Source organism: Leptinotarsa decemlineata, unplaced genomic scaffold (assembly GCF_025532065.1).
Source record: "Leptinotarsa decemlineata unplaced genomic scaffold, Ldec_3_MD MMD2_tig00003736_RagTag_RagTag, whole genome shotgun sequence".
NCBI lineage: Eukaryota > Metazoa > Arthropoda > Insecta > Coleoptera > Chrysomelidae > Leptinotarsa > Leptinotarsa decemlineata.
Genome location: NW_027412593.1, coordinates 6,677,423 through 6,705,020, shown reverse-complemented (window position 1 = coordinate 6,705,020; position 27,598 = coordinate 6,677,423). Strand labels below are relative to the sequence as shown.

Here is a 27,598-nt window from a genome sequence, read left to right as displayed (position 1 = left end):
GATTAACTGTAACACCATCCCCTAAAAATCCTGATAAAATAACGGGGTTGTCGAGATCCTGCACCTCCAATTTGAGTTTTTGTGCAACAGATAATTTAATAATTGAGCAATCGCTACCACAATCTATGAACGCTTCGCATTCATTTCCGTTGAGGGTAATTTTTTTATTAAATTTTGACTGTGGCTTGGAATTTTCAATACGGTTTATATGTTCGGTTTTTTTGAAACTATTTCTCGAGCCTTTGTGATTTTCTGAATTTTTCTTTGAATTCTTATATTGTTTTTTGAGACAATTTAGTTCAATGTGACCTTTTAAATGACAAAAATTACAAATTTGGTATCTATGGTGACAATTAGAACGGTCATGGCCTGATTTTCCGCATGACATACATATTTTGACTTTATTTTCATGAGAAAAATGTTTACTAATAGAAGGTTTGAAATAACTTGGACCCGCTTGCATCATTGAGGTCCGAGATCTAGGATGCGGATCAGAAACTATGTTATTATTCCCTGGGGCATTTGGCAAAGTGTGAATTTTATTTTTCAAATATGCTCCCAGCATGTTAGGATCTACCATGTTGGAAGCTTCAATAGCTGCCGTTATATTACTATCATTGATAGCTCCACAAATCAAAGAAACTTTATCAGCGTCAGAAAATTTCACTTTTAATTTGTCGATTTTAGCTATATGTTCAAAGTAAAAATCATATAACGAACAACCCTCAGTTGGCCTATGATTTACTAAGTCCATTAATAGCTTGAATGCATTTCGGCTAGGCTGAAAAGTTGATATGAAAATATTTTTCCAATTTTCCCAAGTAAACTGTGACCAACCCAACTCGCTTTCTATATAGTTATCCAACCACAGCTTGGCATTACCTTTTAGTTTATTTAAAGCTTGAAAAATCATCAAATTATCTGGCCACTTGTACAAGTTAGCATTATATTGAATGATCTCTATCCAATCATTGATGTCCGTTGTTTTTGGATCAAACTCTGGTATCATTGAGAAAATATTAAAACTTGTACCTGTTTGTACTGAAGATGCCTCCATTCTTGGTTGGTAAATTGGTGGGGTATAACTTACATTTTCTCGGTGGATTTTCGATTTCCTATTGGTTTTACGTCTATAATACTCATCATCACTTGATGTCGAACTATCCTCTGAAGACGATGACGATGGTGGCCGATGACGAGGTTTCTTTCGGTGTCGTCCCATATTTGAGAATCCAACTTCAGTGGCACTGGCACAAAACACAACTATACGTTCTTAACCACTTCTGATGTAGACTGCAGGGTATTTTATAATTAAAACTCTCCACGTCCACTCAATACAATATATTTTCGAATAATGAATAATACGCATTATCGTATTTTACATCCCAACTTAAAAAGACGATAAGGTTTTTGCCTTGCGTTACTCATCTTCGCGTTCACCGATGAGTCGTAATAGAAATACTGGGTGTCGGCAATACGGGATGTCCGCACTATCAACAACTCCAGTGGTAGATGTGGAAGATTTGAGAAATCAGATAATTGCTAGTCTTTTTGAAAGAGTTTGGGGAGTCGATGAGGAGAAGATTGGATTCTTGGATCCGAGCGGGAGTAGTCATTCTCAATAGTTAGAAACATTACATCTAATTTTTGGTAATAAATTCTTATTGTCGAAATTTTTTTTCGCTCCGTATCTTTTAAATAAATCGCCCTATCAAAAATCATCAAGGGACAAAATGTCCTTAGAAGAGTCCAAGGAATAGTCTTTTGAATTTTTGCATGCATGCATGTAAAATAAACACTTTGTATATTTCTTCTCTGTTCCGTGACTGAACAAATAGAATATTTTTAAAGTTTTTTTTTCGTAACGTTTTCCATTTATTCACTTGATTTTTTCATTGTTTATGGAAAAGGATGAAATCTGTTCTTTCAACAATAAGAATGGAATTTTGAGGTGTGTAGTTCAAAAAATATCACAGTTTTTATGAATTCTTTCAAATTGTAGAATTATCCAGCGTTTCAACGTTTGTGAATTGCGATGGAAACCAGAACATTAGCAGTTGTTGTTCAAGCAATGAAAAACATTTTGGATCATGTGAAGCATCACATATTTTGATATTCATGTCCAACACTAAGACCCCGATAACTTTATAATTTCTTCATGACAATATTTTATCATTATGTTTCCTTTTACCTTCAGGACTTATGAAAAATGATGTATTAGTTTTCAGAGGTGGCGATGCCTTTTTTTGAAAGCTTTCTGATACGTGTAGGTCTGAATAACCTGTGTGATATTTTTTCGATTATTTTTATCTACAAAACTCTGCGGTTCCATCTTCATATCAAACGAGTTCATTAAAATATCAAGCGTTAAATGCGTTTCGTTATATGTCTCTTCTATTTAGCGAATTAGAGAGACATATAACATGCACTTTTATCAGTTTATGGGAATTCTCTAGAGAAACCTTATATATAAACTTCCGTATCTGACTTGTGATCTTCCCAGATTTTGAGTTAAACACATTAATAGATATTGTTAGTGGGTTTTCAAATCTTGCAAATTTTTTTTCCAGGATTCTGATTGTATTATATTTTTGGTGTTGCACACTTTCGGTCATTTCAAGCAGGTGTCTATAACAATGATTAAATCTTCCTCATTCAGCAAATCAGCTATGTGAACTCGTTACTACTCCTTTGGTGCATACTAGGACGAAAAATAATATATAGATATATGTACCTACATAACATAACCTAACCTAACCTTTTTTTTTAAAGAGGAGCAGGGGAAATCTTGCATTAGCCATTGTTCCGGATTCTTACCAACTAAAACCTCTAAACCTTTTCATTCGCTCTTTCTACTGGAACCGTTTTTACATTGCATCAATGGGGACGCCATCTATAGCGTCATATTCGTCTCTTCCTTCTCTTTTGTTTCATTAATAAGCCTGATGATCATGTTAATTCGTTTCCATTCCTCCTCTTTTGTCTTCAGAGATACCATCACATTCATTTCGTTAAATTGCCTTCCCGCTTGTCTCTGATATTATTATCTGAATTTAAAAGACATTGAATCATCATTAGTATCATTCATGAAATTTATTCAAAATACTCAACAATACTGGAAATAAGGAATTTCATCATGATACAGTCCAGTTGTGCATCAATAAATGTAATTAAAATGCAAAGAATAATCCAATAGTGTGTTGCTCAGATCGATTGATGAGGGTACTGATATTTGTTTAGTCCACCATTCATTTTCAATATCCGTAGCCAAGCTTAATATAATCAACAGGCATGAAGCCAAAGTTCTCAAACACATGGGCAATCGAAATAGATTTTATTCCGAACAGTTTTTACTCCACTCATTATATCACAGTACAAATTAGTGTTTCATTTCCAGTTCAATATTTGCAGCAATTGAATATGAAATATTTTTGATTATTCCCTTTTCATTTTTCATTTTTCATTTTTACTGTTACCCAATATTTTTCCACCAAAAACATTCAGGAGTCTTCGCCAGATTTGTGCTATCTACTATAAAGCAAGACCCTTTTAACCCATAAAACAGGTATCTTTTGAAATAGGATATAGAGATCTTGCCCAATTCCAATACCTCATATAATTTTTTCTATTATTACAAAACAATCGATAGTATCTACTAGGTTTTGAGTTTATTCATATATGTCAGCTCTGTTTGACAACTTCATGTCTACAATAATAGTTATAGCCACTAAGTTTTTTCAATTCTCAACGGGTATTCAACAGGTTTCATTCCTCAACCTCTGAAATTCTATGGACTTTCGAGAAAATAACCTTCAGTTATTAACAAAATGTTGGTTCTGATTGATATTGGAAACAGCTGCATAGCTGCTTAGTTCTGCAATGTACATCAATCACACCAGTTTCCAAATAACAGTTTTAATTACGTTATCATTTGCATAGAAAAAAAAAATAAAAATAAGTATTGTTCCCAACAATCTTCTCGATCACGTTACATCAACCAATTTGGGTCTCCAGGAGATGAAATACACTTGAACACAGTTTCCTGAAGACGCCAACTTGGATGGTGCAATGCGCGTCGGAAAAAGTGTTGCCGTTCTGATATTTGGGAACAGTACTTGTTTTGGAATTATTTTATTCAGGTTTTCTGAAAACGAAACGAACTTTTCTATTGGAGTTTGATCCACGTCAACTTTGTGGAGCAAGTGAAGAAGAGCATTTTACCAAGAGTTGACAGGGCTATATGCAATGTCATGATTCCTTTGGATTATTGACTAAAAGTATTTCAATTTGAAAACGTACAGCCCACTAAAATTTGTTTCTCGAAGGAAATCTGAAAATATACAAAAACTGATTGATGTTGGGACATTTTGGTTAGTTTTCAAATAATTACATCAACCGTTTGACAAGAGCAGACACGTACTCTTAAATCTCAAGGTAACAGTCGTTCAAGTACCTTTTCAAAAATAACACATACTTCACCACTCCTGTTAGCAGTTCGCTAGTTTGGTGAAAACATGTCTCAAAGGACCATGGGTTTAAAGGGGGGCGTGCCGCTGCGCATCGTCCCCGTCATTTTCCCACGCCATTCGCCGTAGCGGCCTCCTGGCCTCCCAGACCTAGGCCTCAGGGATTTCTAAGCCCATCCCCAGCCAGAGTACAGGGTTAGGATTCTTCTTCTCGGCTAACCTTTGTTCCGGAAATTGGGAGTTGTAGAGGTACTGACCCCGCCATGAAGCCACCCTCAAGCCCCTCTCGGCTTCAGGGTGACCCCCTGGCATTCCACCACCCCCTAGCTCTTCCGCTAGGTTGTCAGTATCCAGCTGAAACCGGGTACGAGGCGCTCCTGTGCACAACGAAACCTTCTCCTCCCAGGGATTACTAAATGTTCCCCCTGGGGGCATCGCAACGCCTGGCGTCGGACGACCTGTTCTGCATCGTTTTCCAATTCCCTTTCGCCAGAATCTCCAAAACCTTATTTGTTTCGAAAATTCTGTCCTTCGCCGTGTCTCTCGAAACTTTCCCTGTTTCGAAAGTTCTGTCCGGCGGTATTTCTTTCGAAACTTTCCCTGTTTTGAAACTCCTGTCCGTTGCCGTGTCTTTCAAAACTTTTCCTGTTTCGAAAATCCTGTCCGACGGTGTATCTTTCGAGACTTTTTCTGTTTCGAAAGTCTTGTACGGCATTGTGTCTCTCGAAACTCTCGCTGTTTCGAAGGTCTTGTCCATTATGGCATGAATATCTTGTCGGGTTTGACAATGGCAATGCTACTCTCGGTTTTTCGGGTACCACAGGATGGCTGTACACCCTGTGTATCCTTTGGCTTGAGGTTACCACATAAGTGGGTACCACCTCCGTCATGTGCCTTACTGGCTCACGTTCAGGTAGAATTCTCTTTTTCGGAGGGAAAACTCCATCCAGTTGTCGCCATAGGCAAAAATCTTCGATTTCTGCGTTTTGTTCCGGTTGAGGTTCAAAACGCGAATTTGTTGTTTCCTATGAAAACAGATTCCTGTGGGGTTCCGCGTATGCTCGTAGAAGTCACACTCAGGCGGCTGAGCGTGTCTGACGGGGAACTTGATTGATCGAAACTTGTGGTCTCGCGATATAGCACTGGTGTATTTTCTGCTGCGCTCGCGCTTGTCTTGCCCTAGCCTGCATTTCGATTTCAAAGTTTCCCCAAAATAACTCTGACGAGGAAATAGTCAGAGGGAAGGATTCACGGAGATCTAATATTTTCAATTTCACCCTTGGATCACGAAACTACTTTCCCATCCAAGACCTACAAGGTGAACTGAGCTAGTGATTTAGGAACAAGGAGCCTAGCGGTTGAACAGCACCCTAGGATGAGGGCCGCTCGCAGGATAAGGTAGACAGGTATCGTAATCCTGGAAGGTCCCAACGGTTAGGTTGAGTCGTTCGCCCGCAGGACGTAACTAATGATGTCTTGACCGTCTCAAATTTGAGATCGATATACCGATGCTTAGTTTGCACCGTTAGGTATCCACAGGGCACCTGAGCCTGAGCAACTTTAGTAGGGACTTGCTTTTCCTTTGCAGGATTTGGGCTGCTTTCCTCTGGCGGAGTGCCAAAAGGAACCTAGACAAACTTGAGGGATGATTAAGCACTTCAATGAGTTATCCAACCAAGAATCTACTCCGATTTAATCTCTATTGAGTCTTAGGGATTCCTTAATCCAATACGAATTCCTTCAATAAATATCCAGCCACTGGTCTGCTCCAATTTAATCTCTATTTCTCTAGTTCTAAAAATAACTAGAGACTGGAATTCATTTGATAAATCCCAACCGCAGCTTCAAACTTTCGAGAAATCTTCGGATTTTCAAGACGACTGCTACTGGTTCAGTGTTCAAAAGTCAACTAACTAACTTTGCTCGGACGTTCGTATATTTATACAAAATAAACGAACTATCTTCCGCTCCACTTTCAACCAATCGGCGATCGCAAAAGTCGTACGATTTGCCTGACCTAGATTCGAATGTTCACTTAACGAAAAAAACTCGATTCGTATGTATTTGCCAGCGTTTACGACCTGTTTTTATGCAGGCGCTGGTCTTTGAAGTAGGAATACCGCTCTGCTACTTTCCATTGACGTCTATATACTGCTGTTCCTGTCTCATTTTTCTATGTATCGTTTCGCTTTCTCAATTTGCGTTCTTCGATAAATGAAATCAAACAGTCTTAGGCCTTGCTCGGAAATTTTCGGAAAATCGCGAAAATTCTAAGTTTTCGTTTTTCCTCGATTTCATATAGAACTCGACGCCCTGAGACAAAAAGTCTCATGCCGCGTCTCGATATTCCCAGTCCTTCTTGCTGAAAAATGCGTTTGAAAAATATAATATTTTTCAAAACTCAAATGCTAATAAAAATTTAACCATGAGCACTAGAATCGTGATCGAGGCGTCAAACGGAAGCTGCTGAGAATCTCTATCGATGCTTCTTTGAAAAAAGTACGATTTCCCTACCTAAATGACTGAAAAAGCCATTTTCCATAAAATCGACTTTTTCCCTATTTAAAAATTTGGCGAAGGCTACTAATCTTCCAAAAGATTTTCCTGTCGCTTAATTTTCAAAAGAAAGCTGAAATATCTTGGGGAAAACCAATGTTTTTCCATGTTTTCTCGATGTTCACTCGAAGTGGGCGGTCTTTGCACTGGAGCTCGCGAAATTCAAAAACAGTTTTGTTTCGCGACAAACATTAAACAAGTTTAGGTATCAAAAACATTTTATGATATTATTGAAACCACTTCCATATCAACTTCACTTGTCCTTTGGAATTAGTTTTGACGAACTTCAAATGGACAGATGTATTTTAAACTTCGTACACTTTCAAGAATCGGTGACAATACAATACTTTTATGGGTTCATCTCATATCAATCCTTTATTTTTCAGTTGGTTTTGCTACTGAAGCGTGTTTTTTCTGTTTTTCAAACTCCTCAATAATAACTAGTTTGAAAATTGAAATTGATTTTGTAAGATGTCACAAATTTATTCCCATGCATTCCTCAAAAAAAATCTCACAAACTTATAAATGAAATGCTGTTAAAAATCATACAAATCTATGAACTCATTCTGATATCCTTTCATTATTATCAGTATGTGTTGACCAGAATTATTTTGAACTGAATAACATAATATATAACAACAAATAAGGCCTCATAATGAATAATCCTCTAAGCACCCTTCTCTCTGAAATGTTCATGGACAAATTCGAAAAAACTCTTCAACCACATTCAGTTTTTCAAAAATGTAGTTACTGGTAAAAGTATATTGACGCTGTTTTAGCCTGCTTCTCAGAAATATATCAACAATAACAGTCATATTTTCAATTCACACTACATTCACAAAAACGTAAAATTCACACTAATTCGATAAACTTTTCACACCCCACGATTACAAATATGATCTCGTGATTTACCACAAACCAACCCATACAGACACAACTCTCAATAACTATTCTAATCACCTTCATCAACGTAAATAAGCAGCTTATCATGGCATGATCCACAGACTCACCAGCATATCGATGTCCACAAAGAATTCAATTAAGGAATTGAATTCGATCAAACCAATTGCAGTAAACAACTTCAACCCGAACATGTTCCATTACATCCTAGACAAAAAACTTTTCAATTTGGCCGTTAACTAAGTATACCCCCAATGTAATTTTGGTAAAAGAACAATTGCGGGTTTTTTTAGAAAAAAACAATGTTGAAGTGGCATTCAGGAGTTTATTAGCTTAAGTGTTCGGAGTGTAGTAGGGTTTATATTGGACAATGTGGCCAAAATTTCTCAAAACGATATGGTAAACATGAAAGGTCCTTCAGACTAGGTAAAAATGATTCGATATTCTCAAATCATTCCTTCGATTTGGTAAACATGAAAGGTCCTTCAGACTAGGTAAAAATGATTCGACATTCTCAAATCATTCCTTCGAAGGCTACCACAAGTTTTCGAATCTAAAAGATATAGAAATTTCACACCATTATTTGGAGTCCTTGGAAATTCATAAACATAAGCATTGCGGATATCACCTAGTAAATGACCAAATTGATCTAGTCTTCTCGTCGATTTTCAGATTAGCGTACCCACATTGTCACAGGTAAACAAAATTCAGGACATTAACGACCGTCTGTTATTTATTGCCTTCTGTATATGTTTCTGTGTACATTTTCAATTAATTGAAAGTATCCTTGTCGGACGAAACTGCACTAACGTTAGACACGATTGAAAGTGGTATAAAAGCATAGCGAGTTTTAATTCCCATTTTTCATGATGATTTCCTACAACGTAGTAATGGCTACATCCATCAATCTATTGTGAGTTCGATTTCTATTAAACCTTCTTCAAGTTTCAGGTAATTCGCGAAACTCTGTTATAACTCACGTTATGACATGTTTGGATTATTTAATGCGTTCAGTCTGCTTGGCTCAAATCCAATCTATAGTTAGTGATGACAATGCTCATAACTATTTATTTGTTCATTATAAATGCGTGATCTTGTTTTGATGTTATTTATAGAAAACAGGATGAATACCTCTCTCGAAATCATGTTATAGTTTTTGTGCCTACAAAGTCTTCCGTATGTGCTTTTTAACTGTATAGAAATAATTTCGAATGATTTGAAATACGAGAAAATGGTGATTATTTGACAAAGTGCCAGAATACTGATCTAAATTGTAATAAATGTTCATGTGAGATATTACTCGTACAGTATTCGCTAATCCACATAATAAGTTATATGTTTTCAAGACAGAGTTAGTGCGCTTTGTTTTGCATGCAACTCACGAAGGATAGGTTGTGGATTGGGAATGATACATTGTCCAAGAATGAATTCTCATTGACAAAGTGTGATGAAAAATGTAAATATATAAATATACTTCAAATCCTTTTTGTGACTCACATTAATATTGAAATACTGAAAATAAAGGAAAGTTAGTTGCATCATTCAAAATATATATATATATATATATATATATATATATATATATATATATATATATATATATATATATAAAATAAATAGATAAGTACTCTTTGATCATTCCCATATTGATTTCAATTTAAGAGCCACCGGTATACAGCTGTTTCAGCCTATTGGACATCATCAGTACCGGGCAGGCGGTCCTCGATTGAAGACAAAATGAGAAAAAAACAAGAAAATACTTGATAAAAATAGCTGCGTAAACGCATGCGAAACATAAGTGGAACCACCTATTGGTGTTACACCCAAGTCAACTTGCCAAGTTTTTATGTCAGTGTTGGTGGTTTGACCAATTAATCGAGGACCGCCTGCCCGGTACTGATGATGCCCAATAGGCTGAAACAGATGTATACCGGTGGCTCTTATATTGAAATCAATATGGGAATGATCAAAGAGTACTTATCTTATATATGCTGAACTGGTTTTTCCGGGTATTTGATCCGTGTATGTGATATTATCTCTAATTTCACCGACGTTTCGACAAAATCTCATTTGTCATTATCAAGGTGTGCTGTTACGTAGGTAGTAGGTAGTAGAGGGTTTATGGACTACTCTATCTCTGAACACGTAACGAATACCATTTTACCATTATAGTAAGAAGTGAGTTGAGCAAGGTCAACAAACTTCTGAACACGTAACAGCACACCTTGATAATGACAAATGAGATTTCGTCGAAACGTCGGTGAAATTAGAGATAATAGCACATACACGGATCAAATACCCGGAAAAACCAGTTCAGCTAAAACCAGTCAACTAAGAAGAAGAAGAACTCAGGTAAAACTCAACAACATTTAAATAGTAGGTAGTAGAGGATTTATGGACTACTCTATCTCTGAACACGTAACGAATACCATTTTACCATTATAGTAAGAAGTGAGTTGAGCAAGGTCAACAAACTTCTGAACACGTAACAGCACACCTTGATAATGACAAATGAGATTTTGTCGAAACGTCGGTGAAATTAGAGATAATATCACATACACGGATCAAATACCCAGAAAAACCAGTTCAGTATATATATATATATATATATATATATATATATATATATATATATATATATATATATATATATATATACATGTTAATCGAAGGTTTTCACGGACAGGAATATGTTGAAATTATTCTTCGGGTTTATTCCGTGTGGTGTATTGTCATCCCCGATGGGAATGAATTTCGCAACGTTTCGACAAAATCACATTTGTCATCATCTGGCGATTAATGTTCGGAAGTCATCTGACCCTACTCGGATGACTTCTTACTGTGAAGGTACAATGTTGTCGTTCCATAAATACCGTTCTTGATTACCTCAGTTTGGTACCTGTATGTTTTGGTACCTCAGTTCTTCTTCTTCTCGATATGACCTCATCTCCCCGTAAAGGTCATGAAATGTTAATCGAAGGTTTTCACGGACAGGAATATGTTGAAATTATTCTTCGGGTTTATTCCGTGTGGTGTATTGTCATCCCCGATGGGAATGAATTTCACAACGTTTCGACAAAATCACATTTGTCATCATCAATCAAGAACGGTATTTATGGAACGACAACATTGTACCTGCACAGTAAGAAGTCATCCGAGTAGAGTCAGATGACTTCCGAACACTTAACAATAATCGCCAGATGATGAGGCCAATAGCCAGAAACACGTGTCCGCGGTTTGCCTCCATTTTTTGAGTGTTCTATCCACAAATTTTCCCTTTTGATTTTTATCATACACACTTAAAATAACATCTTTATTTATATCCTGGACCCGGAAGTCACGTAGGTAGCTATAGCTGCCTACGTGGTGATGTTAGATGATGCCTAGGAATGCTATAGGTCTTCTAATTGAAACCACAAATGTGCGGTTAGCTCCTGTTGGTGACTCCGCCCAACTAGCAATTTCGTATTTTATAATAGTTGCCGAAACGTTTCGGAGAAACAAATTATAAAACTGCATTTCTCCCAGAAATGTTTTCAATATGTTTATAAAACTGCTATAAATAGGAAATTGGCACCGTTTTATAAAACATTATAGTTATTATCAATATTTTGTAAGGGCCTTTTACAAACACTACAAAACAGTTTTATAAACATTTTGGCAGTTACTATAAAATTTGTCTAACGCTCCTAAAAAGTAAAGTTTTGTAAAGACTTCCCTTACTGCACTTTTGCAACATATTTAAGCGATACTCATAAAATAATCAGAAGACAATTTCATAAGAGTTTTTAGTAGTTCTAAGTAGGCGTTATAAAATATAATACAGCCGAAAACGATAACAATAAAATTAAAAAGTGTTAAAAATGTTTTCTTGAAGACGCAAGAAGTAATTTTGTATTGGACACTAGGAAAATATAATAGATATGTCACCAACTGAAAACTAACAAATAGAAAGGTTGAAGCCATTTTAAAATTTCACTTCTGCACTCATAAAACTGTTAAATACATTGTGTATGCTTCGAAGATTGATCTTTCTACAGCAAATGAAATTTTATTGACAAATATATAGCCTATTATTATTATTAGCCTATTATTAGCAAAATTTAAGCGCGCTACTCATTTATAAATGTTTTCGGTAAAATTATTAATTATACAAAAACTCACTCTGTCGACGTATTAATTTTCTAGTCGCAAACCTAACTCACTTTATTCTAAATAATATAATGTTATAATATTTATGTACTTTTCAGCTGTAAATATCACAATATGTGCAGTATTTCATATTTTCAACTCATCTAATTTCAGTATCCCGGATCGCTATCATTACAAATGGCGTCGTTCTATAAAATGAATTGGTATCAGTAGCAAGCATTTCAACGTATTTTAGCTACTATGTTACCCCTATAAAACTGTTAAGAAACACTTAGTTCTGGGAGTGATGGTATTGCGGCAGAGTCGGACTACTTTTAAAGCTTTAGGTTTCTACAAAAGTGCTAGTCTGAATAAAAGATTTCTCACATATAGTTTGGATAAATATTATCTGTCTTTGATGTTTTGGCTGAAAAGTTTCTTTCATCGATTATAAAGGCTAAACGACGGGTTTTAACCATTATCATAACCTTTTCCTGATTTTCGCAAGAAAAAATTGAAGCACTAGGTTAGGTGGGATAATTTGAAGTGTTTTTTCAGTATTTCCAATATACAGGGCCATTCAAAAAGCTTCCAGAAAGTTTTTTTATGGAACACCGAGTCATTTCTTCGTCTGTTTGAAGCACCTTGAACTGAATCTGAAACTATTTTATACCCCCCAATAAATGTTCAAAATGGCCGCCATTGAGTTATTATTTATTTTCATTTATGTATTCGGGATAAAATTGGCAATTTGCTGCACCGCGCTGATGGGGCCAATAGCCAGAAACACGTGTCCGCGGTTTGCCTCCATTTTTTGAGTGTTCTGTCCACAAATTTTCCCTTTTGATTTATATCATACACACTTGAAATAACATCTTCATTTCTTTATATATATATATATATATATATATATATATATATATATATATATATATTTTAGCCATGAGACATTGAAACAATAAAAAATTAAAAAAAGGTTGTTAATTAAAAAATTGAAAATGACAATTCTTTTATTCTGGCAACGATAATCTATTTTTTTGCCTATTAAGGATAACTTCACCAAAAGAAAAAAATGCCAGGGTTTTAGTTTAATAATTATAGGGATTTTTATATTAACTTTCAATTCAGAAAAAGTTATTAATTAACAAATTTATAATTAACGTTAAAATTGGGATAAAAAATTTTTGACTGCGAATTATTGTTTATTACATGAATTTTTTCATTCCTTATTATTTACATTTGATATGTTTGAATAATTTTTTTTGTTTTTATGTCAGAGTGATGAAAGGCGCGCGGAAGCCAGACTACCCGCTTTCGGCACTATTTTCAGGGCTCTCTAAAAATTATAAATAATCGAGATACAGTTTCGGGAGTCGGCACTTTTTTCACGCAAATTCATTGATCTTTTCAAATCTTTTTTCAAATTTCCAAAATTTTGAAAATTTTCCGAGATATTGAGAAAAAACTAAAGCCCCATTTTTTTTTCACTTAATTGTTTATAACTTTTGTAATTTTTATCGGCGCGTTTTCGGAGCTTTTCTTAAACTTTCTAGGCAAGAATACGAATCGATTGACATCTTGGTCGTAATTTTTGGACAGGGCTGAAAAATGTCACCAAAAAGAGCTAAATCGAGTCAAAAAGAGCTAAATCGAGTACATGTGAACCAGACTATAATGTGAGTCCGCACATCTAAGCGATTCCAGTCGGTCGACTGAATAATCAGAAATGAATTGGATAGGCTTCCCAATTCTGATTCAATTACAAAGTTAGACAACTATCGGCCGAGTTATAATCAGACTGTGTGTTTATGAAAGTGCGCAGACTCATGCACCAATTGAACAGTCGATGCCTGCAGACTCCCCACTCTACAATCCATTGTTGGTATCTGATATCAAATATTATCTAGTACCTACTTCATCTTCGAATATATTTGCGTTTTCATTACATTTTTTTTTTTCATAAATATGTCGAATATTGCCGAATGTTCAGTAGAAAATTTAATTGAGGAAGTTGAAAACGACCTGCATTATATAATAAAGCATTAAAAGAATATTCCGATGTTAACATTCTCGATAACATTCTTCAATACAACGCGTCAAAATATTATATACATCAACTGTTCAGACTTTTCAGTTGGTGGTCTGCGCTCCCACACCGAACCGAACAGTTTTGTTTGAGTGCCCCCACCCAACCCAATTTTCTGTTTTTTATAGTTCAATGTCCTGCGTGGTATTAGCCGCGAAAGTAGTTGTTTCTTTTCTACACTGATGAGAGGTAATACTTCGAAACAGGTCTATACGTGATCTACTCGATTGATTTCAGCGTGACCCTGCTGCTGAATGGAAGATAAACATCTGCAATACTGACCTCTGTGAGGTTTCTTGCATAATTCTCTGTTGTTTACAGTTCAATGTCCAGCGTGGTATTAGCCGCGAGAGTAGTTGTTTTCCGGCAGGCATTTATCAGAATCTACTGTGTATGTAGTTGGAAGAGATGAATGATCGATATTTCATTTCGAAATATAAATCTCTCCTCATAGTCTTCAGACTGTACCTATATTAATTTTCTTATCCCATGCAAGTTTCAGAAAACTAGTTTCATATGATACTAATCGCGATTTGTTTCAGGTCTAAGGATGGAGCTCCAATCGCCCCAGACAGAAGAAGACACCTGAAGGTCACCAACAACACGATTCAGCTAGCTCTTGAGAGTGTTCGGAAAGAGGATGCAGGCCTCTATACAGTCACTGCTAGATCTCCTAGTGGGATTGTTTCCAGAGACGTGGAATTGAGAGTGACCGCAACAGCTGATTCAGAAGAGCCCCCCGCTTTCATCAAAAGACTCAACGATTTATCTGTGAAGGTCGGCACAAGGACACGGTTTCTGGTGGAGATTAAAAGTGGTTCTGAACTGACGGTGAGGAAGTTGTAATATAATTGAACTGGGATTGTATTTCAGTTGGGAATAATCGTGAACCAAAACAATTCCAACAATATGGAATTGATATTTCCATTGACGACACCGCTATCTTATAAACTGAGGACAGCTGGTCAAATCTCAAAGTCTCAGTAAAAAGTGATATCAGAAAAGTATTCAATTTGTTCAGACACAAACAATTAACAGTTAACTATGAGAAAAAACAATCGATCCTTTTATCAGCTATTAAAATACGTTACTATCGTTTACTACTCTGGAAATAGTTGAAGACTACAAAGATGATGCTGGTAATATCAGGAGAAAATACATACGAATACAATATAAAAATGACACCAAATATTTTGGATTATATATAGACTCGCAACTCCGATTGAATATTCATACAAATAATGAGTCAAAAACTCTTAGGTTACTCCTATATAAATTCAAATATCTCATAAACTCACTGAGCGTTACTCACCTCAGAATTCTTTATGTGGCATTGGTCGAATGACGACTGGAATATGCAATTATAGCTTGGGAGGTGCAGCAGAGGTCGATGTGAAAAAATATCAATTCTTCAGAAGCGTACACTCAAAATGGTATATAATAGAAGACTAATTTACCCTTCGGATAGTATTTTCGCTGAGAGTAAATTACTAGATATGAGGCAGCTATATGTTTACAATATTTGGATATATGTTTATGAAAATAAAAGCCTTCTCCTATGTATCAAGAGAACTGAAACTTTCCATGACTATCATGACGATCACTAAGTATTCATCTTCAAGAGGAAGATCAAACGAATCTTATTTACAAAGTTTTTTTTATTTATACATACCATAGGTACCTTTTCTAGGTACCTGTGTCTTGATTGTCTTAAATTAATTTCATAATATTGCCTTATCTACTAGTCTTAAATTAATTTTACAATGTGTCCTTATATAATAGTCAGGTAAATCTAATAACTGCATTTTTTTTAACAAGCTATAAAAAATCAATATCACAATATTGCTTTATTTACTTTTAAATTACTATTTCAATGTCTGCTTAGGTAATAGTCAGGTAAATCTAATAATTAAATATTTTATTTATTTATCAAAAATCAGCAGTCGCCCATCATATTTTGCAACAAAACCATTCCATAGACTTCAGTTCATTAAGATTAGTTAGATGCTGGACCAATACCTACTAGTATACTATATAGCTTATTGAAATATTTTAATTTTTAGATTTACCTGACTATTACCTGACTATTACCAATACCTACTAGTATACTATATAGCTTATTAAAATATTTCTAGATTTACCTGATTATTATATAAGAACACATTGTAAAATAAATTCAAGACTAGTAGGTAAGGCAATATTGTGAAATTAATTTTTTATAGCTTGTTAAAATAATATTTCAATTAGTATTAGATTTACCTGACTATTACATAAGGACACATTGTAAAATCAATTTAAGACTAGTGGATGGTATAAATAATGGAAACTTTTTAAATAGGATTACTTTGATCTTTCCCTTGAAGATGATCTCTTGGTGATCAAAACATGTGTCGCGGTATTTAAAATAACGGTTTCGTGTTGGAAAAAAACTCCAGTAATATTGACGCTCTCATATTAACGAACAGCCGAAGCTACTGAACCTAGAATCTTCAAATATGAAGGTAGGTTCTTTGTATAGCATAAATAAGCATTAAAAGAGGCAATCAAAAATTTCCACCTCCAAAATTGTATTGAATTTTGTCAGTTTTGAAGTTGCAAACTCGAAGTTTTGGGTTGATAAAAAAATTGTAACTATTTGTTTGAAATAGTCTGTCACGAAACTTGATGTAACAAACCAAATTCTATGCAGGAAAGCCGCAGGCAAGGTACTTCATTGGATAAGGATTAATGATGTATTGCTTGAAATCGCTTCATAAATAAGCTATTATTTCTAGAGGATAAAAGTGGATATTTTGGGTTATTCCTAAGAGATACACATATACCATCGCGAACTGTTTTGTAGACCTTTTTAGGTGTGTGATAATCTAATACATTTTTTGATCTATTTCGTAGGGTTCAGCTAGCGTTTGTGATGTAAATGCAAAATATGGGTTCATTTACGACATCACATTAGATACTTCTTATATAATCAGTGTTTTTGTACTATATTATGCATTTTATATACATATAAACCTTCCTCTTGAATCACTGTATCTATTAAAAAAAACGCATCAAAGTCCGTTGCGTAGTTTTGAAGATCTAAGCATACATAGGGACAGACATTGGGAAGCGACTTTGTTTTATACTGTGTATTTCTGTCCATCTAAGCAATGGAGTGCTCCAAAACATTATCATGCAAAGTGCACGCGATCTCCCATACATGCTGTTTGTACAGAGTCGCACTAAGGAACTACCGAAATTTTATTTTATTTTTTTTAATGATATGCGGCTGGGTATAGGAAAATGTTTGGATGAAGTGTAGGGAAACGAATCAGCAGTTTTTTCAGCATAATAATAACGAATGGAAAAAATGAATTTCCCACTGCCGTGCCCTCATGTAGTATGTAGAAACAGTTGTTGAATTGGAAGCATCTTTTTTCTATTCAGATTTGTGTTAGCTTCGAGCTTCCAAATTAAAAATTCAGTCGACTGGAACATTATGTATATTAACGTAATACTTAACTCTGAAAAAATTGTGTAGAAGAATTGATGGATCGATCTTTCGCTAACACAATACTGTGTTAGCGTGATATATATTTTTTAAATTAACCTTGTGCAGGTCAAATCGTAAGATGTTGTTCATGAAAAAGTATAAAAATAAACCTGATATATTTATTCACTTAGGTCCTCCAAATAATTACCAGTTTTCGATCTTTTTGCGTGGATATCTTAAAATAATGTTACCTACTCAATGGAAGTAACGAAGTAATTGGAAAAATATTTTAAACTATTATTAATTATCAAGATACTCTTGAATAAATATGGAGAAGAAAAGTGGCGAATTATTCTGTTTTCTGAGTCTAAACTAATATCATACAGAGAAAATATCTGTTGGTTTGTTTGTGGTGGATATTTGAAAACAAAATTTATTGAACCTATATCAAAAACTATCATTACCTTGTAGATAGCTACGTTATGGACGAATAACAGAGCTATAGTTCTGTTTCATTTAGAGATCTCTGAGAAAATTACAATAATGAAACTCAAGATATTGGATTTTTCAAATCAGAAAATGGACATAAAACTCCATCAATATTTTTGAACTAACTTATGATATAAGTAGATTTAAATACGTTGAAGTTGCACATAAATATTGTATAACAGTGTAATTCAATATCAGAATTCAGATCGATTGTGTAAAGGGGCAAAAATCACGCAGATGTGTTCGTGCCGCAAATGGCGGTTTAATCTAATAATGCATCAATACATGGACTGTTCAAATTTCGCGGGCTACGTATATTTGAGTAGCTATTTTTTTATGTTTGTATACTCGTCTCGAACATATTTTCGCAGTTAAGTATGTTCAGTTTGTTGGTGAGAGGCATAAAAGTTAGAAGTGTTTGGCATATTCGTCGATTTTCTGCTATCGAAAAAAAAAATTAATCAAAGAATTTGCATCAAATTTTTTGTGAAAAATTGAATCGAGTGATTGTACTTCGATTAGGAAAAAGTTATACAAGCCTCTCATAGAGGGTCGAGAAAATGTAAATGACGGCGCTCGCCCTTGATACCTACCCCAACAATCGCTTAAAATGCTGAGAAAGTGAAGAAAACAGTTATGAATAATCGTCAAATCACTATAAGGGAAGTTGCTGAGGATATCGGTATATCGGTTAGCTCATGCCATGCAATTTTTTCGGTAATTTTGGGCATGAAAGTTGTGGCAGCAAAGTTGGTTCCAAAATTGTTGAATTTTGACTAAAAAACTGTCGCATATGCATCGCTCAGAAATTTTTGAGAGACAGCAACGGCGATCGAGATTTGCTCAATAGGGTCGGTCATAACTGGAATAAATGATCGAAAGCAAAGTCTAATTGTACCAATAGAAAAGCCCAGGAGCACCAGAAACTGAAAACACACGCCAAGTTAGATCAAATGTCAATCTTTTGCTCACTGTTTTTTCATTACCGTGGCGTAGTATATCAGGAGTTCTTGCCACATGGCTGTACGGTCAATAAGGAGAATTAACTTACAAAGAACACGTCCTGTATTGTGGAAAAACCATTCATGGTAATGCACCTGCTCACTCGTCATTGCTTATTTTTAATTTTTTGGACAAAAACAACACCGTAATCATGCTTCAGCCACCGTATTCACCAGATTTGGCCACCTGCAAAATTTTTCTGTTCCTATTGTTCAGAATTGCTTCGAGGGCGGAAAAAACGCTGGCACAAGTTTATTATATCTGAGGGGGATTATTTCGAAAGGGACAAAATAGAAATTGATGAACTATGAAATTTTTCTAAAGAAATGAACTTTAAACGTTCAAGCCAGTCTCGAATTCTTTGAAAAGAGTAGTACCTATATGCATGTAATGAGCTAACATCCCAACTTTGATAGTCGAGAAGAGTTGCAAGAAAGAAAAAAGTTCTTGTTGGATTCATCCTTTGTCAAATGATCCAAATTTACTCATCAGTGTAGCTCAGTGAACGATTTATTTCTAGATATTTTGTCACTAGCTGCCTCGACATAGCATAGGATTCAAATTGAATGATTCATATGAAACGATGTTTTTTTTCTAATGTTTAATAACATTCCAATTACATTACAGATCGAATGGTACAAAAACGAAGAGAAAATAATCGAAAAAGACAGATACAACTTTGTAAACGAAGGACAGTTCCATTGCGTGGACGTGGTGCCCGTAACAGCGGAAGATTCTGGAAGATGGACTTGCACCGCTCGAAACAATATAGGTCAAGCGTCCAGCTCTTGCCATCTCAAAGTACTCGGTAAGAATTTATAGTGATTATGTTGGATTATTACAAACACATTATTGACTCAATTTTGAATAGCACGATATTGCTATTCAAAATTGCATTCTGAATGCTAATGATTTTTCTATAGTGTGTTTTTCCACTTCTCAATAGAGTGATTTGGAATCTGAAATATTCTATTCATTATTTTAAAATCCCAATTACTTTTGGCTATATAATAAACTGATAATAACTGTTTAATTTCAAAAAGAAGAAATTCTCTATTTGGTGGTTTTTTAATATTTTCAATTCTGAAATGAGTCCATTTGGCGTATTTTATATTCATCGTCTGCGTTTATTCAGAAATCTCAAAAGTTGGTGAAATTTTGCTATTTCTATTCATGTTCATTCAGTGATGCGAGTTGAATGCAATATATTTTGGAATTTTCAAACAGGGTGATATCTTTTTCCTTACAAATACATCATTCATAGGATCGACAAAATACTCAATTTACGAATATCAAAGATAATTGAGGATGTTGCAAAAGCAAGCTTTGACATAGACCAGCGAAAAAATTCGTCTTCTACCTTTTACTACAAGGCAACTAGTTGACGCCAGAGCTTTTGATGTTTGTGATTTGAGTCCCCTGTCGATCTCATACATGACGTCTTCATGAGGGAAGATTTCAACACCATCACACACTTTCTTATATTTGGCCACCACATTCTTCTGGTCTAATGCCCCTAGATTATTATCTTTTATTGAAAACTGCGTATGCATAATATGAAAGAAAATATTCGAGTCGCAGTGAGTTCCTAGACTCCTCAGATACAGAGGGCAAGTAGCCCTGTGTAGCATTTTGAAAAGATGTGAACACTTTTACTTTCACAGGCTTCTCTTTTGAGGACAGTTGAACTCTGAATAACTTTTTCGGAAGAAATATATCATTATATTTACTTACTCAGGCTTGTTCTCAAAGAATAGTTGAGTTCAGAAATGCAATCGTGGTTTATCCTAGCACCACAGATCGAAACAGTGTTGCCTAGTGAATCTTCTCGAATGCTTTGTTTTTGTGCTCTGGTTTCATCGAAGTGTGAAAAATGATTATTCATGACATTCATTTGAAACAACGCAATTTCTTTCAATTGACTTTCTGATGTTTTCATTGTCAGATGAATCTCTTTCTTCTGAAATTCTCTATCAGTGCATAATATTTTCTTATAGTGATTTTCTGAGAAGAATTGCATTTAGTGAATAATTTGAGTGTTATATTGATGAGTGAGATGAAATATTCCAAAAATTGAATTTTATGTTTGACAAATTCATAAGAAGAACTTCTTAACAAAACGACGGTGATTCAACTCATAACATAAGGATAGTTGATGGAACTCCCTTACATCTGGCCACCTCATTTTTCAGACCTAATGTCCTTGAAATAATTTCTTTATTTCATGCATGACAGGGAAGACAATATTCGAGTCGTTGTGGATTCCTAGATTCCTCAGATACACAGGGCAACTAGTCCTTTGCAGCATTTTGAAAATAATTTATGAAAGCTTACAACAAAATTAGACGCCGTATCTATTTTCCAAATGTTTTATGGAATTATCCTGAATTTTCGTACACTTCATTCTTTAGTATAATGCATTTATACATATTGAAAGGTTTATATTTTTAGGAGTGACTAATTTTTGGGAAAGAAAGTTTTTGGCTTTCTACTACTCCATCGTGATACGAAAAAATGTAGAAATCTTCCAAAAAAAAAGGAAGGAAGGAATCAGTCTTAAAAGAAATAACTCTATACATAGATGTGTAGATCATGCAAAGAAATAACTTTCAAACACAAACTGAATGGAGAAGCCCTCCTGAAACAGCTACTTTCATATAAACATTCAATTGCACGAAAGAAAAAATTCTTTCGAATTGAATACTTTCATGAGAACACTGAATTATACAAAAAACCCTTTTCCCTACTCAGTTTGTATTCCAAACATTCGTTATGGATATCATTCACTGGATTTTCACCCAATATACTGAATGAAAGGTAAAAATGTCACTTACATGGAACATTGTCATCCTCTCTGGTAGAGATCGATGTTTCGCCGTAAGTCACTTGCGTTAGGGCTCTTCAGTAACAATCTGGATAATATTATTAGAAAAAACCACACAATTCATTCATAAATTACGATTTTTATGTCACGAATGTCATCGATGACTTCGTAATTACATTCATTTACTTATTTGATTATTGGTTGATAAGTTAATGAATGTCATTACGATGTCATCGATGACATAAGTAGATCAAACTTATTTCGTGACATAAAAATCGTAATTTATGAATGGATTTTGTGTTTTTTTCTCATATTATCCAGATTGGTACTTAAGGGCCCTAAGGCAAGTGTCTCAGAGAGAATAACAGTGTTCCATGTAAGTGAAATTTTTACCTTTCATTTTGTGTAGATATCCTGTGAATGATATCTGATATAATTTCATAACGAACGTTTTGGTGTACAAACTGAGTAGAAAAAAGTGTTTTTTGTATAATTCAGTGTTCTCATGAAAATATTCGATTCGAAAGAATTTTTTTTTCATATACTTCAATGTTTTTATGAAAGTAACTGTTTCAGAAGGGCTTTTTCTTCCGGTTTGTGTCTGAAAGTTACTTCTTTGCATGATATACACATCTATGTATACTTCCTTCAAAATTGGTTACTTTCTTCCTTTCTTCGGAAGATTCGCACTTTTTTTTGTATCAAAATAGAGTAGTAGAAAGCCAAAAACTTCCTTTCCCGAATTTATACATATTTTCAATGTCTGAATTTTGAATTCGAACAAAAAAAATCCGGTGGTAATTTGCGTCAGCTGATTTAAAATTATCCTTGATCAACTAGATTGAAATTTTCAGTCCATAGAAGCAAATTTCTTTCAATAATTGAATATTTCTGGGATCATTCATTTCAAATATGGAAAATTATATTGAGTTTTCGAGGATTGGCTTTTCGAAAGAAATGAGTAATATTTTTTATTGCACACCTGGTGAACATTTTTTTCACAAGTACTGGAGTTTCTGTATTGAATAATTTTTCTCCATGAGTATCCATTTTTTTTATGTGAATTCTTTAAAAACGAGACTAAAAGACATATGGCATCCTAGATTAATTCATAACTGAAAAAATATATCAAGGATGTTTCTTTTAAAATCATACAGTTGTTGATTATTTTTTGTATGACCGGAATTGAAGTGAGTTGAAAATATTTGGAATGGAAATATTATCAATTATTTTTCAATCTAAATATTTTCAAATAGCTCTCCTTGAAAATCAACCCTCATTAAATAAGTGAACAATCTTGTCTAACTCGAAATTCAGTCCAATCATATGAAAAACTCCCTCGTACTGTTGATGATAATTTCTGAAGTTACTCATTTGAAATAATGCACACTCACTTTGATACAACAAACATGTATTCACTGGCTATGAGTGAATGGATGAATGAATGAATTTGGTTTTTTCTTCCTTACACAATTATCAGATTTCACGAAAGTGAAATGGCCACTTTTCCAAATTTATTCGTGTCATTCTATATTACGCATTCAATCAATTCAACGGGTCTTTCATTAAGCGATTTGAATTAAACGAAGTGTGTGTGAGATATCATCAATTTTTTTTTTGATTGAAAGACCTATCTATGCCATTATGTGTGAAATATAACAATGTTCAAATGTCCGCCACGGCTTCTCTGGGTGGAGCGGATCCGAAACTTCCAATTTTCCATGACTCTGGTACGTAAATCAGGCTAAATTTAACCGATGGCATGGGTTATGTTGGCTATTAGGACCGCTGTGGTTTGTGGCTCATTCGCATACACTTGCGACTTGAGAAAACCCCACAACAAAAAGTCCAGCGGATTGAATCGCACACTTTCATCACCTTCACGTGAGATGACTATGTCCTCAAATCGCTCCTGCAGAATATACATTGTGGCATGAGCTGTATGCCACGTAGCGCCGTCCTGTTGAAACCACATATAGTTGGTTTACAGATCATCCAATTCAGACCACAAGAAGTTGTTAATCATCGACCTATAGTGCTTAACGTTGACAGTGATGGCTTGGCCAACGTCGTTCTCGAACAGTTATATGGACCAATAGCGCCGTCAGCTCAAAATCCACACCAATCAGTGACTTTTTCGGGATGCATTGGACGCTTTCGGATCTCATAGGAATTGGTACCGTCTCAAATTTGACAGTTTTGTTTGTTCACGTACCCATTCATCCTAAAATGAGCCACATTGCTGAAGGCGATATTTCGATGAAAATTAGGGCCAGTTGTCAACTGCTTCAGAGCCCATTCAGCGAACACCCTGCACACCCTCACAGATAGCGGCTATGTTTTCGGAAGATATTGCGTTCTGACGACGTAAGAATATTGATCGATCGTTTACTGAACCAGTGGTCTCAAATTTATCCACCACATTGCGAACAGTCCTTTCGGTAGAACAATTATGATGATCGTAAACTGGGTACGTTGCCCGAACAGAACACTCATTTTGATAAAACGAATTTATTATTCACACGTGTTGTTAAAAGCTTCATCCGTCCATGGTTATTTCGTAAATGATACTGAATGAATGACAACTAATTTGACAGATATAGCTTCAACATGAAGCCCGTTTTCAAGTGTTAAAGTTCGAGAGCACTGAACATTCATATTTTATCAAACTACGAGTTCACGCAAGAAAAGCTTGAACGCTTCTATAGCAATACTGCGATTGATTTTGGGAGACTCCAATTGCCATAATGTATCCAGAAGATGTAAAATCACCAACTCTGTAGATAGACTTTTTCAGAAAGAGAAATAACAGGATACAAACTGCTTCCAGAATATATGAGAAAACATTTCGGAAACAGAACCCTACATAATGGTGAAATTTTGACTGCGATCAGGTCGTCAAAACTTCGTCAAAACTGCTTATGAGCCGAGGTTTCAAAAACCTCGGCTCATAAGCAGAATGGATAATTGAAAACAGTGAAATAGATGATTGGAAATATAATCTTAACTCCATCAAAACCTCAACGTCTCAAGGTCTAATCTCGAACAGAAGTGAGCATAGTAGAAAGAAGGTTTGTATGAAACCTTTGTTAACAGGTAACAGCACCATCCAGTGAACAAAGCCCTAAAAGCCGGAAAGAAACATCCCATGTACCATTGAAGTCAATCGAGTCCCAGGTACTATGCTGTTTGGGTCGGATTTTTCTGGCACTGATGAGAGTCCCAGGTACTATGCTGTTTGAGTCGGATTTTTCTGGCACTGATGAGAGGTTATACCTCAAGACTGTAGGTGGTATACCCGATTGAATGCAACGTGGTCCTGCTGTTGGATGAATGGAAAGGATCTGCAAGACTACCTTTCACAAGAATCTTGGATATATGTCTGTCGGATATGATTTAACGTTCAACTCCAATGAATATATTGAACTTACCATAACAATGACCAACCAGAAGTCACAAAAATATTCCCATTGCAAAAGTATTGCAAATTCTATTCATGTTGGGAAACAACAAAAAAAAACAAATGAATACGAAATGGATCCAAAATAAGCACCTGTTTCAATCACCAAAACTGCAACACGTTTTTCAACGCCCATCAAAGTTGGAGCCTTCGGGAAATGGAGTCTACGCCAAAAGTTCCAGTTCTTCTTTTTATTATACAGATATATATTTCAATTATGTTTTTCCCGGTCGTAGGGACCAAAAATTTCATTTAACAGGTTAACATTAGCGAAAGAACCACCTTTATTGTTCAACATACTCGGTGAGAACGCGTATGCGGCTGAGAAAAGGAATAAAAGTTAAGATTATCTAAAGTTTTGAGAAGTTGCATTCCTAGGTTTCTATTTATCGAATGATAAACTGGATATACAGGGCATTGCATCAACGTATCTTCAAAATTACCGCCTAGTTTGTGTGAAACACAGCAGAAATTGAAATCTCCTGTTGTAATAAATGTTGATGAAAAAACTTATTTTTTTTCCAATTTTCTAGTCAATTACGAACTCTCAATTATCTCTTTTCAAAAACTACACCTCACGATTTGATCTCCACAAACTTTATTTGAAAAATATATCACATGTTTTGCTAGCATAGCGAAACATGTTGTGATATATTTTTCAAATAAAGTTTGTGAAGATCAAATCGTGAGGTGTATTTTTTAAAATTACTATGGATCTTCATCAAGTAACGGCCGAATCAATCAGAAAATTACCTCTCTCACAGCCTCCTCCCAAGAGCCAACTCAGCTTGTATAGTACACTAGCGAATCTATCGATATCAATGAAAAGTCGCCAAAGAGACTTCTCTATGTATTTAGCTGAGCCCGGTTCATTTTGGACATTATTCCAAAATAGGTCAAATCTATGCTATATAAATAGCTGGAAAGAGAAATAATATTTGTTTGCATCGTAGAAGGCTAGTTTTCTCGAAGTTGTTTTGAGGATTTTGAGAGGTGGTTGTGAAACCCAGCTTGGAGACATAACGACTCAGGTGGAATGATAGAACTAGACGTTCGCAACAGTTTGACCTCTTGGTTTCACTTATATGATTGCTCTAGGGTGAGAAAAGTCAAAACCTGAAAACTAATTACAAGATCAGGCTGAGCTGCAGAAGTAATCTGAAACAAAAAAATATCTAGTCACTTCAAATTTATTTTGGTTGCGATCAATTATTGATCAATTTCTGTCCTCTCGTGAACAATAGAAGTCTGTTGAAAACAATAACTTTATCAGCCGATAGGAATCACAATTTTGTGGAGGATAATAATAATAATAATATATTTATTGCCATAGTTTTCCTAGTATACTACAAATGAAAAGTTTCTGAAGATAGAACTGGTATACGCGGTTTCAAATACCAGTGGCAATATTGCTTTACTCTGAAGACATTTCACAGCAACGTCAATCTAATGCATCACTTGGGTTTCTTATCGAACATAACATTGTCTATCACTTTGAAAATAACAGATAACAATGCGACTTTGTTGTTTCAACATTTTGTTAGATTTGCCTTTTTATGCACTGGTCTGACTCTGGATGTTTTGAAATTTGGTGAAATTATGCATAGTTCTTAAGCAAGATTGAACAACTTGCAGAAAGTCGCTCGTTGCTCGTTGCTGTCGCCTTATTTGTATATAGGTCAAGGATTTGTCTAACGTCGACTCAACTTTTGTCATTATCTTTTGACCCCATCTAGGGACGTTCTTGTTCTTGCTATTTGAAATTGGTGCCAAACGTAATATTTTCTTAGCTTTTCCTTTTTGTAGACTGGTTTGACACTACATATTTTTGCAATTTGATGAAATTATACATAGCTCTCAAAGAGGATTGAACAAATTTCAGAAAATCGGTGTTTGTTCTGTTTTTTTTACGTCAACTCAACTCATGTCATTATCTTTTGACGCTGTCTATAAAACGTTTCTTTTTCCGTAGTTCACATTAGTGTCAAACATAATATTTTGTTAGGTTTTTCCATAGACTGGTCGGCCTCTAGATGTTTTTGCATTTGATGAAATTATACATAACACCTGGGCTGAAAAGTCCCGGGCCTAAGAGAGAAAACGTAATTTTTTTGTTCTGAATTGGCTTTAATCATCAACGTAATCTCCAACAAAAGCCGCACAATCATTTCAGCACCGCTCTAACATTTCAATACCACTTTAGTAGAACGAT

The 27,598-nt window shown here is 35.0% G+C and overlaps 1 protein-coding gene across 3 annotated transcripts in view; it reads left to right on the top strand.

The window, feature by feature from the left end:
* LOC111507951 (uncharacterized) overlaps positions 1-27,598 on the top strand; it is a 353,913-nt gene that overhangs the window by 42,032 nt on the left and 284,283 nt on the right. For all 3 annotated transcript variants that reach the window (XM_074178365.1, XM_074178366.1, XM_074178367.1), the window contains 2 exons: positions 14,682-14,970; positions 19,730-19,910. In XM_074178365.1, coding sequence (XP_074034466.1) covers positions 14,682-14,970; positions 19,730-19,910 — 470 coding nt within the window. The remainder of the gene's footprint in view (positions 1-14,681; positions 14,971-19,729; positions 19,911-27,598) is intronic.